This window comes from Anabrus simplex, chromosome 9, assembly GCF_040414725.1.
Source record: "Anabrus simplex isolate iqAnaSimp1 chromosome 9, ASM4041472v1, whole genome shotgun sequence".
In the NCBI taxonomy this organism is placed as follows: domain Eukaryota; kingdom Metazoa; phylum Arthropoda; class Insecta; order Orthoptera; family Tettigoniidae; genus Anabrus; species Anabrus simplex.
In genome coordinates this window covers 52,166,314-52,184,951 of record NC_090273.1, presented here as the reverse complement: position 1 = coordinate 52,184,951, position 18,638 = coordinate 52,166,314, and the positions used below count along the sequence as shown (strand labels likewise).

At 39.4% G+C, this 18,638-nt stretch overlaps 1 protein-coding gene across 1 annotated transcript in view; it reads left to right on the top strand.

Moving 5' to 3' along the window:
* The first annotated feature begins 680 nt into the window (after window positions 1-680).
* LOC136880855 (neuroglobin-like) overlaps window positions 681-18,638 on the top strand; it is a 552,523-nt gene continuing 534,565 nt past the window's right edge. Inside the window, exon 1 of the mRNA XM_067153396.2 lies at window positions 681-871. Coding sequence (XP_067009497.1) covers window positions 681-871 — 191 coding nt within the window. The remainder of the gene's footprint in view (window positions 872-18,638) is intronic.

The window sequence follows — 18,638 nt, the reverse complement described above, 5'->3', positions numbered from 1 at the left end:
TTTAATGATTATTTTCATTTTTATACTGTTATGCAGTTTGCTTCATGTCGAGCCCCATTTAATAGTACCTATCCTTAATATCTAGAAAATTTTCCTGAACGTTTTCTCGCGGTTAGATGTTAAAACTTAATTTGAACTTTGAGGAAACGTTTGTGCTTTGGAAAAATATATTCGGCTGGACGAAAGAAATGATTACACTTTCGTCCTTAGTCTGACCCTCAAACTCCCACCCAGACTGACCCTCGCGGGGAATTCTGAAAATTTTCGGTTTTTCTAGGGATACTGAGAATGTCAACTTCTCTGGTACCAAGCTTTATGCTTGTAGGATGTTTCGAAGTGCCTAATTAATTCATGCCTATTTTAATCGTTATACTTTTCTACAGATCACATTGAGTTCCATTTAGTAGGATCCTTAATATCTCGAAAATTTCCCTCAACAATTACTGAGGGGTTTCATGTTAAAACGTAATTGGACTTCCAGGAAAATTGTAAGCCCATGAAAACTATACATCACTTCGGAAAAAAATTATCCGACTGCGTGAAGGAAAAGCTTACACTTGGGTTCTTATGTTGAGCCGCTATTTTCAACCTCCTCCACCAAGCCTCGCCACTATGGTGCTTGTTACCTCAACTCATAACTCAACACCAAACTTAGTGTTGTTTTCTGTTCCAGGGATATCATGGGAGGAACAGCGTCACACCATCAAGCTGCTAGGAAGTCGGTGTCCGCTCCTAGCCCACCCTCCCCTCCGGCAGTACCCGAACCTACCAGCCCTCCCGAACTCAGTGACCGACAAAAGGAACTACTCCGGGAAACGTGGAAAGAACTGGAGGACAACATCGCCAAGGTTGGCGTCATCACATTCATCAGGTGAGTAAAACCCACCTGAAAACTTACGTAAACCTAATACCAACCTAATTCAAATGTAATTACAGCGAACCCTTCCTAAATGGTCACCTTCTTTCGACGGTCACCTCAGTAAACGACCATTTTTCTCCGGAACGGACTAATTTTCCCATAAATCCTGTGTTAATATCTTTAACATTTTCACTCTCGCCCCTTAGTTACCTCAAAAATCTATGTATTTCAAATTACGCTCTCTCCCAGCCCCGTATTTAGTCGTATGGACCCGTTCTCTTGTTCTTACCTTATTCTTGACGGCTGACTTTAGTCGTACGCGTGACTGCATCAGATACTCCAAATAAAGAAACGCCAAAAGCTCTGTGTATTCATCCACATGAATTCAGACTACCAGATCCTCTATATGATGAACTCTTACTCATTAGTGCTATCAAATATAAGGACCTTATGGTGAGGGAAAACATCTGTGGCAATGACTTTTAATCTTTTTTGATTGAGGACAAATGCAAGGTGAATGAAGATGCAGTTCCAACGATCATTTCCAAAGTTTAAATGCATTGTCAGCATTATTAATGATTGTGTTGACATTCACTGTTTTTTTTAAGTAGCGGCGATTGGGAATTAGAAGTGTGTGTAGGGGGAGCAAAAAAATGTGCAGGCATCAAAAGTACCCGCGTTTGAGGGACATAGCGGACGGGGGGCATACACATCAATACTGGAAAAAAAACTACAAAATGGTAAGTTTTTAACGCTCTTTAAGGGAATTTTGACAGAGAGGTAAAAGTTGATAGTTTACCAACCTAAGTGCGGTAATAATGCTTTTTTAGATTTTGATTCAATACTATACAAAAAAAAACTTTCACAAACGGAACAATATTACACATGTATTACAATTAAATAGAAGTACGTTGTGATTAAAAAATTAAAAATCATTTAATATTCGACTACACACTAAGAAACTAACAGACACTAAAGAGACTGTCTGACTGATGAATGCGTGCGACAAGCGGGTGAGCCATACCATAGTGTCCACGACCTTGGTAAAAAATATACCCCTGTTACCCTTCCTTAAAGCATTTGCCAAGTCTCCACTACTTGCAGTGGCGCTATACAAATCAATCAGCCGCGATGAACGACATTTTGTGCGTATTTACGCTAATAATTTTGTTAATAACAAAATAAAATAAAATAAAGGGAATAATCAGCTGAAAAGACAACATGGCTTGCACAATTTTTTAAAAATAATTTCTAACTTCAGCCGCCTAAAATGGAATGAAAATGTAATGTATTCTCCCCAAGAAGAGGGGGGGGGCCGGAAGCTGCCCTCCGTCGCCTCCCCCTTAATCGCCACTACTGTTGTTTTTCATATTTTTGATCCGGTGTTATAATGGTAAGGTAAGGGTTATTCTGCCCGAAGGCAGGTCCGAACCTCCGCAGAGGTGTTCCTGAGCCGGAGTTTACATGCGGTAGGGTGGCCAGTTCCTTTCCGCTCTTCCATTCCCTTACCCCCACCAACAGCGCGTGGCAACCCATCCAATTCCTGACCACGCCCAATGTTGCTTAACTTCGGAGATCTGAAGAGATCCGGTGTTTCAACACGGCTACGGCCGTTGGCGGTGTTATAATGGATAAAACGTTAAATAATACTAGACTGGGACCATAATCTGCAATTTATTAAGGGTAAAATACTATCTACTATAGGTGTACTGAGCAGACTACGTGGAATAATTCCTGATTCTAACTGTAAAAAGTGTGTTTACTATGCTTTAATTCATAGCCATCTACAGTACACTAATGCTGTATTAATTTGATGCACCCAAGTTCAAATAGCATAACTTCAAATTCTTCAAAATAATGTCCAGACAAATAATATACCCATCAACAGGCATTCCTTCGGTTAGGTTAACTATTACATACTCTTCGGTAAACTTGCCTTCAAAATTAAACATAGTTTTCTTGGGGGAAAATAAATCTCATATTTATCGGTAATTGATCTATTTGTGATCATGCAACACGACAATCTGGAAACTTACAAGTCCTTAGAATGGATAATGTGAATTATGGAACTAATGGTGTACTGTATAGGGCTATCATCATCATCATCATCTGTTTACCGTCCAGGTTCGGCTTTTCCCTCGGACTCAGCGAGGGATCCCACCTCTACCGCCTCAAGGGCAGTGTCCTGGAGCTTCAGACTCTTGGTCAGGGGATACAACTGGGGAGTATGACCAGTACCTCGCCCAGGCGGCCTCACCTGCTATGCTGAACAGGGGCCTTGTAGGGGGATGGGAAGATTGGAAGGGATAGGCAAGGAAGAGGGAAGGAAGCGGCCGTGGCCTTAAGTTTGGTACCATCCCGGCATTTGCCTGGAGGAGAAGTGGGAAACCACGGAAAACCACTTCCAGGATGGTTGAGGTGGGAATCGAACCCACCTCTACTCAGTTGACCTCCCGAGGCTGAGTGGACCCCGTTCCAGCCCTCGTACCACTTTTCAAATTTCGTGGCAGAGCCGGGAATCGAACCCGGACCTCCGGGGGTGGCAGCTAATCACGCTAACCACTACACCACAGAGGCGGCGTATAGGGCTATAATGGCATTTAATTCCATTCCAGACTCGACGAATGCTTGTCAGAATTTCAATAAATTCAAAATAAGTATTAATAAACATGGAATAATGGAATATCAGAAAGTCCAGAGGTCTGAACCAACCAGATTAACCTCTTGGAAAGAATTACCAGCCAAACAGGACTGAGGATCTCAGCAGAAAAAACCAAATTCATGACGAACATCAAAGGTGAACAAAAAGTCCTGGAAACAAAGATAGGTCGGATAGAAAGGGTCAAGAAGTTCAAGTACCTTAGTGAGACCATAGAGGGGAATGGACTAGGAGAAGATACAGTAGAAGATCGGATTTCATAAGTAGAGAGAACATACGGCTTGACAAAAAACATCTACAATAAGAAGTGATTATCCTGGAATTCCAAATTAAAACATTACAACACTGTGGTCATAACAGAATGCCTGTATGCCAGTGAAAGCCTGTCCATGAACTACAAGCTGGAGAAGCTAGAGGTCCTGGAAAGAAAAATCCTCAGAAAAATTATGGGAGCTGTTCAAACTGAAAGAGGATGGAAACTTTGGAGCAACAAAGAAGTTTCCTAAAAAGTGGAAGGAATCTCAGAGACCACGAAGAAAAGGAGACTGGCGTTTTTCGAACATCTGTACGGAATGAACGCAAACAGACTTACCAAACAGATATTTGATTACTTCTGGAGAAAAAGACCACTTCTACTTGGATTAAGGAAACGAAGAAGGATATGGAAAGGTAAAGCATCTCGGAAGTCCAGCTGTTAGAAAGGAATACGTTTAGGAACACAGTGAAGAATGTGGAAGGGGTTCAAGCCGCAGGAAGTACTAAGAAGACCGTAAGTGCCTGGAAGGATGAACAACGGAAGGAGACCAGCGAACGCATGAAGGAGTATTGGACTGGACACAGAGAAAACTCCGCACTAAAAGAAAGAAATGAACTTGAAGCATAGTGGTCCATTCGCTGGTTTAAAGAAATGCTCTTGCATTTAGTCAGTTTAGATGAACTTATTATCAGGTTTCATTTATAACTCGATTTATATACACTTTTAACCACCAATTTCATCCTTGAAAATGTTTTTTAAGATTTAAATTATTATAAATTTTTATCAGCTCTGTATTATCAATAATTGAATTTGTCATTAATATTGTAACTGTGCCAGCTCTTTAATTTACTGTCCCAATATGGGCATTAGCTTATGGGGTCTTTGAAACAATAAAATAAAATAAATAAAAATATGGTAAGTACCATTTACTACCGTAAAATAGAAGAATACATGTTCTAGTAAATTTAACTACAGTTAAGTAGAAATATAGACATCTATTGTTTTTTCCTCTGTATCCTCCATGTATTTAAACACATTTATGGGTGTTGATGTAGGAATTTATTAATAAAAAGATGTAAACTACAATAGGCTTATTGGAAAATGATTAATTTGTGCAGTTGGGAGTGGAGAAACTTGAATCTTCAGTGCCCCAGATAACGTTGTCGGGAGTATAAAAGACATCACATTCAACTGGAAATGCAGCTTTCTTCCAGGCATTCTCAATCATGTTATCGAATATGAGGGCACGGAAGTGATTATGGATAAGAACGTGAAACTTGATGATAGCGTTAGGCCCTGGAAGACTGTACTAATGTCGTCGAATACAACTCGACAGTGCTTGCTGAACTTCTTCCATTGACGAAAAAGTACAGATGTACAGCCAAGGGTAAAAGAAGGGAAGCTGCACTAGGTGGAATGCTTGTTATCTGTACGGCTTTATCTGGAACTAAGAGCAAGCAGTCGAAACCTGTTATTGCGACAACGCTTTTAACGACATATTGGATATAGCGACGAAATTTAACGGTCCCGTCTAAATCCGATATAAACAACGTATTTAAAAACTCGCTTATTACGAAATATGCTATAAAAGGACGTATTTTGATCACATTTTCCGATAAAAGTACCGGCTATAATATCCAGTGTTGATTTTTGTTTGCTCCGTATTCGGGGATTGTTGACAACAATGTAACGCTTCTTATAGTAGATTTTAAATCACACTCTTTGTTAAACACTCAAAGCAAGTATCGCTGTGGAGATGTCGTAAAAGAAAAGGAAAGTGTTCAATATTGAAGAAATATCACACATATATGGCGATTACAAAATGAGGAAACAATTGGCTGTATCCCACTGGATCATTTCTACAATCTGGAAAGACAGAGACAACATACAGACTCTTTTCGAAGAAAATTATTTAAAAATAAAGCGGACCATATTATCTGAGCACAAGCTGCCTCTGTGGCTCAGTGATAGTGTGTCGGCCTCCGGATCACAAGATAGCGGGTTAAAACCCGGGAGAGGTAGTCGGATTTTTGAAGGGCAGAAAAAAGTCCATTCGACACTCTATATCGTACGATGTCGGCATGCAAAAGATCTCTGGTGACACATTTGGTGTTTACCTGACAAAATTCATTAAATCTCAGCCATAGATGCCCAAGAGAGTTACTGTTTACCCTGCCATCTAGTGGGCCTAAAGTAAAACAGAACGTCGAAATGGACGAACAGACAGCCAGATGGCGTCAAATCGAAATGTCTGCACACGGTAGCAGAGGCCATAGAGTTTTTATTATTATTATTATTATTATTATTATTATTATTATTATTATTATTATTATTATTATTATTATTATTATTATTATTATTATTATTATTATTATTATTATTATTATTATTATTTCTTCGAATTGGCCAACTAAGGACCACGATGTTCAACATTTTTGCTTGGAGAGGGACTTGATATTTGCCCAATACTTCTGAGAGGTGCTCGGTTCCTGATGTCGTTTTCAGTTACTCCCAGTTCCTGCATGTCTTTCTTCACTTCTGTTAGCCATGGTGTCCCTATCTTCCTATTATTTCAGCAGCTGAGAAGCCGGTAGGTCATCCTAGTTGGGTTAATCCCCGTGACATGTCCATAGAAGGGCAGGCGCCTATTGCTGGCTACGTCTGTGACTTTTCAGTATAACTGTACAGCTCTTGGTTTGGTCGCCTTTTGTACCCACCATCTACTTTGTTCGAGCCTAGTATCTTTCTGAAGATCTTCCCCTCCTGGACCTCCAGTTCGTACAGCAATCCTTTCCAGTTCACTATCAAGCATTCTGTGGCGTATAAGGCTTCTGGGTAGATAACTGTCTGGTAGTGCCTCAATTTGACGTTACAAGAGAGACATTTCTTGTTATAGATGTTATTGGTCAGTCGATATGCTTACTCTAGTTTGTCAATCCGGGTTGTTAGAGCTATCCCTTCTGACATATTTGGTTCCAGTCATTCTCCTAGGTACTTAAATCTGTTGACTTTCTCAATCTGGCGCTGTTCCAACTGTAGTTTTCTGAGAGTATCAGTAATATTGGTGAAGTATTTTGTATTTTCTAGAGATACCTGTAATCCCACCTTGGCAGCCTGGTGTTTAAGTGCATTGAGTTGTTTCACTGCTATTTTTACAGAGTTCGCCAGAAGTACCAAGTCATCTGCGAACGCTAAACAGTCAACTAAAGCCCGTTACGTTTGTGTTCCATGTAAATACCACTTGGTATCCTTAGTTCTTCCAGTTCTTTCCTTTATTTCAAACCTTCTGAAAGTGTTCTTCTGAACTTCACTCGTGATGGCGTATTACTCAGGGAATTTATTGTTATTATTATTATTATTATTATTATTATTATTATTATTATTATTATTATTATTATTATTATTATTATTATTATTATTATTATTATTATTATCATTATTATTATTATCATTATTATTATTATCTGAGCACAAAGATATTGAAAAATCTCTACTTAGTAGATGGTTGAAGCAGCAAAGAACAAATAATGCGGCGATCAATAAACCTACTTTTCAAGCGAAATCCTATGAAATTCCACGCAGTTCCACTCCACTGTCTGTAAAATACAGTACTTATTTCAGTTACCGTTACGGTTTTTGAAGTTTTGTTTTACACATTTTAGCTATATATAGAATATCGTTTGTGCGATAATGACCGTTGATTTGTGGTTGCTTCGGGGTTATTATAACCGATTTTGGCTGTACTTTGCTGATGAAGTGAAAATGAACTTGTCAGTATGGGCTGGTAAAACTTGCATTACTGCCATCTAGAGCAAATATTTATGCCTGTGTAGAAAAAATGAGATAAAACCCTCCAGCGAAGGCTCCTTTTGAGTCGATCAGATCTTACGGAAACTTTTAGTCTCTTTGCTCATTAACTTAACAATAACAGTCATATAAAAATCTTTGGAACACTAGGAAAAAGTAATATTAAATCTACAATTCTATTTCTTTAACCCCCTACGGCAAGAAATACTGCTAATTTAAAACTCAAAGATTATGTAAATTTTTATCAAAACCATTTGCGTATGATAACAAAGGAAATATTATCTTTGAACATTTCTTCTCCTACTCCTAATGATTTGATCCTGACGAGGTGAAGTCTTTAGAGTTACAAAACAACCTCTCCTCTGCACTCCTCATTTCGCCTTGAAATTATGTTGCACACGTGTCACGTGTTATAGAACGGAGGCATACTCACCCGGCGAACTTTACCTGTTAGAGTCAAATCAGATATGCTGAATGATACTCGAGAAATGACGTCTTGCAAACTTTTCCTAGCGGCACCCGCTAACTTACAAAGTTTCCTCTTAAACTTCTACGTAATTGGCTTGGATAAGTAGGTGTGTTTTAGAAGATATCAAGAAAGAACGTCTATTTATGATGTCACGAGAAAACTATTAATGAAGGAAATGTCAATTCATTCCTTACGAGCAAATCTTCAGTGTTACAGTTATGCAATGTGAAAGGGAACATGATGGAATTGAGAAGAAGATCTTACTCCGTACACCTCCACGCAGAGCGATTAATCGAAATGTAGCAAGTAGTTGAGCGTGATAGATAAGTACAGTTGAAAATTGAAGTCAGATTATTTTGTTTTCTTTTATAATATTTTCAGGAAGATATAAAGCAACATGGGTAACACAGTTACCTCGTATTATTCAGGAGCTTCACTTGTCTAGCCCTGGAACCGTACACTGAGGTACTGAGTGTCCCAGGGAATGTTTGGGGCATACAGTTCCCCGGTGCACAGTTAATGAAACTTTATTTATTTGTACCCAGTTTGGATTTTCATATTTTTTAACATGTATCTTTGTACGTCATGTTAGGAGTGTTTGAAATCGATTGCTCTGAAAGTGATGAATAGATTTTACCACAACCATATTGGGTCTGTGCCTGATATCCTTCATCATTTCGTCGATGCTCTAGACCAGGGCCTCTCAGGGTGCATGCGCGTGGTGCATGCACTGTGCACGGTGCAAAAGACGACTTGGTTTGGTTGACCAGAGTGCAGACCCCCACTCCTCGATTTGGAGCAATAGCGCTTACTCTCTCTTTCCTTACGCCTCTCTCGCTCGCTCCGCCTGTCTCCCTCTTACCCACTTGCGCCGTAGCGCTCCAAATCCGGGCTGAGTTGAGCCGAGTATAGCCGAGTAGAGCCGAGCATAGCCGAGTAGCTCAGAGATGAAGCGTTGATCCGAGCCATATCGAGCGGCACCGAGCGGCACCGATGCACAGTGCACGGAGCTCTTGCGCCTCGCTCTGCACGCGTGAGATTTTGGGCGTTTGAGAGGCCCTGCTCTAGACAAAGGGTTCTCAATCTGCGAGGCTCGCTCCCCTGGGGAGAAGTTGGAGAATTTCAGGATAGGCGTGGTGAGCAATGAAAAAACCACACGAATTTGCTAAACAGTAAAAAGTTGTGATAAAGAAAAGATCTACTACAAAAACGTTATCTTCATCACCACAAAATCGTACACGTTTAGAAAAGTTTTTACTAAATATATTACACTGAACGAGCTTCTTGATGACACACAAAATCTTCAATTAAATTTGAAAAGTGAATTGAATAGCTTGAATTCGGTACATTTGTAATCCTTGAAAACCGAAGTTTGACGCTACTTTTGAAACATTTCTTCAGATAGCTGGCAGTTTCAGTTGGCACGAAATACGTTCAAATTAGAACTGGATTTGATTCCTGATTCCTTTCGTGAGTAGGCAATCGACCTAAAACGTGATTCCGTAGCAAAAGCTGAGTTGATTGTAGGAGAATTTGGGTTAAACTATTTTTTAATATATCCACGCGTTGCTATGGAATCTGCAAGGTTGTTGGTGCAGTTTTCATCAACATATCTTTGTTAGATGTTGAAAGTGATCTGAGGTGTGCATTATCACAGTTGGAACAAAACATTTTTAAAAAATTGGGAAAGAAAAACAGTCAAAATATTGCATTAATTATTAATTATGTTCTTATAAAATCAAATCAAATGATGTAGTTTGAAATGTTAATTGCAGTGAGGGTAGAATACTCCGTAATATATTTTACTGTAATTTGTTTTATTCTTTTGTTGTATTATTATCTGTGTTATTCCTGATTTTCTTTGTAAAGCAATTGCATTATAATTACTACTTTGAAACGTATAATATTATATATTATGCACTCTTAATTAATAGTAATAAAATCATTATAAAATAGTTTTGAGATATTAACCCTAACAGGAAAGTAGAACTAGTGTAAATCAATAATTCATTAGCGGTGCGAGAAATAAATTACGAAATAAAAGTGGACGTAGGCCCACAAAGGTTGAGAACCACAGCGAGACGGCGATGGAATTAAACATTGCTGAAAAATATGATGTCATAGAACACATGTCTTTCCTTCGTTCTTCAGATGAATTTGTTTTCACGTTAGCAGAAGAATTAATGAGATCCTGGGTACGACGAGGACTGGAAATCCCATCAACACGCAGAGAAATCCGTCTTTCTATTGTATAAAACATGGTATTTCCGATATCCAGTCAGCCAACATCAGTCAGTATCAGGTCTGGAATATGTACGCACTGTCCAAAGATTGTAAAATCTCTATTAGTTGCAATGAAAAATAATAGTATGTCATTAGCGTATGCTGGAGTTGTGCCCGAATTTGCGAAATGAAGCTCATAGTATTACCAAAAATCAAAGGGTATAATTTTTAAAATTAGAAACATTTTCATTTAATTCATTACCAGCGTTTAAAGGGCACTTCCAACTTGCAAATACTGTATATATATTCACGTATTGAAAATAATCCATTTTAAAATAATGTATAAAACAGGTGTTTCCTTTGTGGAGTGCTCATTGTCCCGGTGCACGGTTAGTGTCCCTGAAACATAGATGTACGTCACGGCTCCAGGGTTAAATATAGTCACCATAGAGCTAGGAAGAAAAACGCTGTGGCATAGCCTGCTCTGTACAGGCCATGAACTGAATATACCTATGTTTTTCTATTATTAACAAAAGTATCACAGTTAGGAAATATCCTGTTGGCAATGCTCACTTACAGTAGTATGATAATTAGGTAAAGTTAAAACATAATTACACAACAAGCAATTCCATGGAAAGAAAATATTACTAGTTTAACATTCTTAACTATATCCAGTACTTAACATTACGACTTACAAAACTATAGGTTTAGCTTACTACTCCCCCTGTGGGTGGGGGCGGTAGAACAACATCCATGGTATATCCTGCCTGTCGTAAGTGGCAACTAAAAAAGGGGTACCTCGGGCTCTCGACTTGGGAACATGGGTTGATGACCACGGGGCCCTTAGCTGAGTCCTGATATTGCTCCCACATACTTGTGCCAGGCTTCTCACTTTCATCCATCCTATACGACCTCCCTTGGTCAACTCCTGTTCTTTTCCGACCCCGACGGTATTAGGGCACTCGAGACCTACGGAGCCTTTCTTTTTCATGCCCTTCGTGGCCCTTGTCTTTCTTTAGCCGATGTCTTCATTTTTCGAAGTGTCGGATCCCTTCCACTTTTTCTCTCTGACTAGTGTTACTTAGAGGATGGTTGCCTAGTTGTACTTCCTCTTAAAACAATAATCACCACCACCACTACTTAGCTTACTACTAGCTTTAATATTACAAGTGATAATAAAGTTCACACCCAACAACGCCACTATAACAAGTAGAGTATAACAATGCATCCAGCATTCGCAGCCATGGCGACAGTAACTTCTTCAACAATTTGTGACGCAATTGGCCATCGGCCTCTCCCAGGAGCAATTCCCGCATTTCCAGTTAATTCCAAATTTCGAATAATGTTATTCAATCCCCGTGCGGGAAAAGAGGACCTCTCCGTATTCCTTTAATGCGTTGATATTCGCGAAGAGCAGGAGCACTCTTGCTGTTGTTTTGATAAAACAGCTTTACGAGTAAAGCCCTACTCACCTTGTCCAGACCCATGTTAACTGTCTGCAGCTGTTAACACACTGGAGCTTGTATTTCAACCCTCCGTCACGGGCGCCTAACGGCAAGTCATGACAATAATAATACTAACAACGCAAATCCTGCAGCACACAGTATGAACATCATTCCTCTCAAGTAGGGTACCCATACGGTACATAGTTTTCCGTCTACACTGGCTCAAGTGGCGAACGTTTAATTATAATCACCCTGTATTGCAGATAAGGCACTATATCCCAACCCACAGTCTGTAACATACCCCCAGAAATCTTATCAATCCCAGTTGCTTTTCTAACTTTCAACTTCTGTTGCTTTTTCTAAATGTCTTTATTATTATTAGTAAACTTCAGTAATTCGCCGGTATTAGTCGCCTCCTCTATCTGGACATTATATTTATACCCAACTACATTTACATACTGCTGAATAAATACTTCTGCCTTCTCTAAGTCCTTGTACATCCCACTTGTATAACAAGAAATTATATGGAAAGGAAATACGACAAGAAATACTACTAATGTAAAGAAGTAAATGAATACTGGATTAAAGCCACTAAATTATTTATTTAATGAAGCCTAGCTTTCAGCCAAATTGCAATGGCCTTCATCAAAGCATGTGAAGTTCTGCCCCCGACAGTGAGCAAAATCTACTTTCATTACTGAGAAATACTACTAGTTTGACATTCTAAATCCAGCATCATCATACAAAATTTTACACACAACTTAAGTAGTTCCAGTGCTTAGGAACGAAAATAGAGCGTGGACTTCGTGGACGTCTGGTGTAGGTCTTTCGAGCTGATGTCTATATAGTCTACATATGGTCGTGCCTTATCTATATTCCCTACATATAGTAAGAGGTTGCTAAGAGAGGAACAACCAAAGAATCTGTACTCTCTCTCTCTTGTTATCTAAGCCCAAAATTACATCCCCGATTCTATGCGTTCCCTTGGATGTAGGAAAGATCACTCCATTCAAAGAAATGAAAGTACAAAATGTGAATGTTCCATGAGTTATCACATGCAGGTGTTCTTCGAGCTGCCTCTGACATTCCGGCACATGGCTGCTAGGCTGAAGTGTTGCAATAAAAGATGTGAGTGATGTGATGGCTGGTAAAGTATTGACTTTTGGGATGAATAACGTTTCTTTTCAGGCGAAAATAAATTATGACAGGATCTGTACCCGCAGATGGGAGGGGGAGAAACGCCTGTCAGACTGTATTAGCAACATACGCTGTTCTGATCTGAAGCATCGGGTGCGAGCGTCATATACGTTGACACCGCTGTAGGATCCGTCATCTGTCCATTCGCTGAAGGCAGTCCCGGGGCATTGTTTCATCTGGATAACGAGATACATTGACTGATTGATTAATTGAGTGAGTGAGTGAGTGAGTGAGTGAGTGAGTGAGTGAGTGAGTGAGTGAGTGAGTGAGTGAGTGAGTGAGTGAGTGAGTGATAATTTAACAATTATGTACATAGCACTGAGAAGCCTCATTTTGAGTACATAATTCGCTCTCTAATAATAATCAGTGGTAAGATAATACACTACAATAAATTACACTCTAATGCAGCACTGTGGAGTGGAGGAAAGATGGCAGAATAACCCATGATGGACTCATAAGAACTTTGAAAAATACATTGTATAGCCCACTGTAGCATCAACGCGCGTTTTCCTCCATGAAAGTAAGGAACTACTTCCTTCCTTCCTTCCTTCCTTCCTTCCTTCCTTCCTTCCTTCCTTCCTTCCTTCCTTCCTTCCTCCCTTCCTACCTTCCTTTCTTTCCTTCTTTCTTTCTTCCTTTTTTCTTTCTTAATCCTTAAGTACTCGAGTGACGGAGAGGTACATAAACACTCGCGTCGGGTCTTTATAACCCACCGCTACAAATGGAAAATTATAGGTGTAATATGAGGGAAATTATTCATTCTTATGCATAATATGAAGTCCTAGTCCTTGCCTGAATGATCGCCGTAATGGCCTTCAGTTCAAACGGATCTGGGTTCGATTCTTGGACGGGCCGAGGATGTTAACTTCTTAACTTCGTATGGTTGATTCCTCTCGATCGGGGACTGGGTGTTTGTGTCAGTATTAATACACACACTACACACCTCTCTACTGACTATTACAGAACGTTATATATTATCATGTCGTATGGTCTTCGGAGGGCCTGAGCAGATCATTCAAGTTGACGTCTAAGGACGGCCTGCCACTTGTGCGAGTGGGGCAATACATGTGATGAAATCTAATGCTGAAGGGGGCACAAATGCCCAGTCCCAAGCTGGAAGAAATAACCGAGAATCGAACACACGAACTCTTGGATAAAAAATGAGCGTATTAACCAGTTAAACCATAAATTAACATTTACACATAAATTAAGAAATTTGTTTAGCCTCTCACTAATTTTCTAGTCATTTTTACGCACATCTTCTTGAAGAACACACACACTCGTGTCAGGTCAAATCTCATAAGCATAGCAGAGGGGCAAGAAATTAGTGTCAGTAATGACCCGCAGTGCACTATGACAAATAATTCAACAGGAGATAAAATTACATAGTGCTAGCAATAATTTATATTACTTTATATATCAAAGAAATTTGATAAAACAAAATTTACTCGGGTCTCTGTGACCCGACCCGAGTAAATAAGGGTTAATTCGTTTAACTTCCAGCGTTGGATTCTCCCTCGGACTCAGCGAGGGATCCCACCTCTACCGTCTCAAGGGCAGTGTCCGGGAGCGTGAGACTTCTGGTCGGGGGATTCAACTGGGCACGAGGACCACTGCCGCGCCCAGGTGGTCTCACCTCTTATGCTGAACCAGAGCCTTCTGGGAGATGGGAAGATCGGAAGGGATTGACAAGGAAGAGGGAAGGAAGCGGCCGTGGCCTTAAGTTAGGTACAATGCCGCCATTTGCCTGAAGGAGAAGTGGGAAAACACGGAAAACCACTTCGAGGTTGGCTGAGGCGGGAATCGAACCCCCTCTACTCAGTTGACCTACCGAAACTGAGTGGACCCCGTTACAACCCTCGTACCATTTTTCAAATTTCATGGCAGAACTGAGAATCGAACTCGGGCCTCCGAGGGTGGCACCTAATCACACTAACCACTACACAACAGAGGCATTCGTAACATAGTACTCCAGAAACCTGTCATATATCTGTAATATATCTAGAATTTCAGGGATATATTTCGCCCATATAGCGGTATCGTGTGCACAGCTCAAGTGATCAGCATTCTAATCTCTGATCGATCCGTCTCCATCGTGATTGTTCAGAAATCTCCTTAATATGAATTCAGATAAATGTTATTTTTTATCTTAAGCATTGTAACCGTTCGCTTCGCGTTGCTAGAGCAGCATTTTAATCCATGACGGAATGAAATTGTACAACCACGAAGTGGGTCGAATTTCACACATTTTTGTTTTCTCTCAATAATTTAGATATTGCTTCTACTACTTCATACCAGGTTAATTCCTGGAGGACTCACTTCCAGAACTTATTTGACAGGCTGCTTTATTTTCTGTATTTAAGCACAACTTGTAAAATATTTATGTAAGATGCTCTGAGCATCTGTGTTACACTTTGTGTTTATTCTCTTGTTAACATCGATGAAGTTAAAATTCTCTGATATCTGTTAATACTTTGTACTTCTACTTGTACATAAGATATAAGATATGTATTGCACCTATATGAGTGACGGCTCAGGTGCCTTTTAACGAAATAAAATTTAAAACAGTAAGGTGGACGGGCGTAGGTTTAACTGCTTGCAGTTTACATGTAAAAAAATCATACACATTAATCTAAATGACCGTAGTATGGGCACCAGAGTTCACCAGAATCTATCCCTCAAATTTTAATGGAGCATGGTAATTCTCTCTGCCAGGACGTGTGCATAAAGCTGCATACTGGCACATCTGCTTCAGGCCTAACCTAATCTTCTGAAAACGACTAAATGGTAGGAACTGCACCGAGGTTCATTAGTAACTCCATCGATTCTAAAGTAACTAACTGTATTGTGAATAATATCCGTGCATGAGCACCTTATCAACCTAACAAAATACAGTATACACAATGTGCACTCAAAAAATACTCCTGGAATACTCATATTTACACAATTATCCAACAACAACATAAACAGTGGGAAACTAAAAGCGAGGACCAAGTTACCATTTGTAGTCAGCCCGATGAACATTAATTACAAAGCATATACTGTATATGTAGATGAATACCCTTCACTGTCCCTGTGTATCAACACAGCTTGCATATTCTCATTATTGACACTTGTTATTATATCGCAGTGATACTGTATCTTTATAATTCTGTGTTCACTGATTCTAACACTTGGTTTAAAGATACTTTCACTTGAGTAACACACTCTTGTTGTTCCAGAACATAAATTATGGAAAGTCTGAGATACAGTACCCCATAGCTTTCAACAACATATAAGACACCAAGCCGCCACAAGTGATATAATACCAAGTGTCTAAGCACTCCACAGTTTGTAAGCCAGTACCACACTTTACATTCTACAAATTTTTCACGTCAACCACGTTCCACAAAAGCTTCAAGTCAAGCACGCTCCACCAAAGTTTTAAGGCCTTCACCGCCGTTTTCTCACAATATAGAACTCAGCTTTCCCCCTACTCTCCCAAGGTACTTCTAGATAGGTCTTCATTGCCATCCAATCACGAGTGGAAGATCGTCTTGCCATACCAAGACCACGCCCCGAACCTCTTCCTGGTCCCAAGACAATAACAGAAAGGCCACGTCATCGAATTCTGGGCTGTTCCACATGACTCACGGAAACTTTCCGAGTTGTAATTAGCACTGTTTTCCCATGCGCTTGTACAAAACAAATCACTGATATCACATATGAAGACCCTCAGCTTAAAATATTAAGAATAAATATACAAATGAAAGAAGAAGAAGAAGAAGAAGAAGAATGACAATAATACATCTTACTTCTGAATCCAGTGCGAGGGTGTGATATATGTACTATCAAATTCTCTCTACTTTCCCATGTGCGAACGTTACGGATAATAATAATAATGGCGTATGGCCTCCGGAGAGGCCTGGTGCAGGTCTTTTTCTAGTAGATGGCATGTTAGGCGACCTGCATGTCTGTGAAGATTGGGGCCCTACCTAGGATGATTTCTAATGTTGAATATACCACACACACACACCCAGGCCCAGAGTCATTGGAATTAACCAATTAAGGTTAAAATCCCCGACCCGGCCGGAAATCGAACCTGGGACCCTCTGAACCGAAGGCCAGTACGCTGACCGTTCAGTCAACGAGTCGGACAACGTTACGGATAGTGGAAGCTTCCGCCCCTCCAAGGGCCTTCATGGCCTGTACGGAGATGATTTTGCTTTTTCTTTGCTTCTACTTCTTCATACAATACGTCTCTTGGAACTTTTGTGTCCTTACCAAAATCAGTATTTCTCCCCTTTCTTACGGTATCCATGTTAATAGCTTTTAGTAGTGCCCGGCATGTTTATGACGTCATATTTTTCTGTATATTTTGTCCATGTAAAATGCAACTCAAGCATGATTTTATCTACGGGTGACTAAAATTATGCACTTTTCACGGAACATAATATAAAGGCACATTTTGGCTTTTTAACGGTTTTCTTGTCATTTTGCGGTAATTTTTCATATCTTCCCGTGAATTTTCGTATTTTTCCTTTTTTTTAATACTTTTTGTTCCATTTTCGCATACTTGCTTGCAGTCGTCTCAAAGACGGATTTTTCACATCTACAAATTGCTGTCTGTAATTTATTACAATTATCTTTCTTTGAAATATATATGTATGTGAATTAAGAGGGTAAGCTGATTAGAAAAAGACATATGCCTAGAAAGCGATAGAAAGGTGAGCCTCAATTGAACTCTAATAATTTGACGTATTTCAAATATGCACCAGTAACATCCTGCGATGTTGAGAGATCTTTTCCCCGTTACAAGCCAATGTTGAGTGAAAACAGAACGTCACTTTTAGAAAATTTAAAAATTTATGTATTTTGCTATTGTAATTGTTTCTGATCGCACATCAATAAGTGACATTTATTTCATTCTGTGCAGAATCGAGAATTACCTCTGGACTGAGTAATCAAATAAATTCAAAATATAATAATATTATTTATTTTTATTGAATCTGCTAGATTTTAAAAGTATATTTTCAACATAACATTAATTTAAACAGCGGAAAGATTTTGAAGATTTTGGAAATCTTACCAAAAAATTTGGAAGTCATATTTATTGCCATATTTTAATACGTTCTTTAGGTCATAAATGCTTATATATTTCTAACATTTTTAGGTCATAGACAACAACAATTTGTTTTACTAACTGTTGCTGTGAAGCGAAAACTCAGGGCAATATTGATCACACAAAAGATTTCATTTATATTGAAATTAAATAGACAAAATACATAACAGAACACATTATTGTAGACAATGGATCAAACTTAAATTATCCTTTAGGGGAAATCTCAACACTTCTCCCTCTAGGATAACTCTCTTCTGTGACCCTGAGGTATATAAATAACTGGAATTACTATTTGAATTATTATTTCCAGAAGTCTATAGAGAGTTTCCTCCAATTAATAGACCCTATGACATGCGGAATATAAGTCTACTTAGAATATTCTTTTGTGCAGGTGCCTGCATGGGCGCATATGACAACTCCACCCCTTATTCACGGATAATCACCAACGAGGGGGCGAGCTCCTATCTCTCCCGGCCACGGACTTCCGGCAGCTGAGCAGAAAATGCTGTCGCCTCATGCCCTTATCTCAGCAGGTTTCCAAACTCATATAACTGCTATATTAGCTAAGAGCGAAATTAAATTATCACAATTAGTACACTTGGATCTGTGGCTCAGTGGTAAA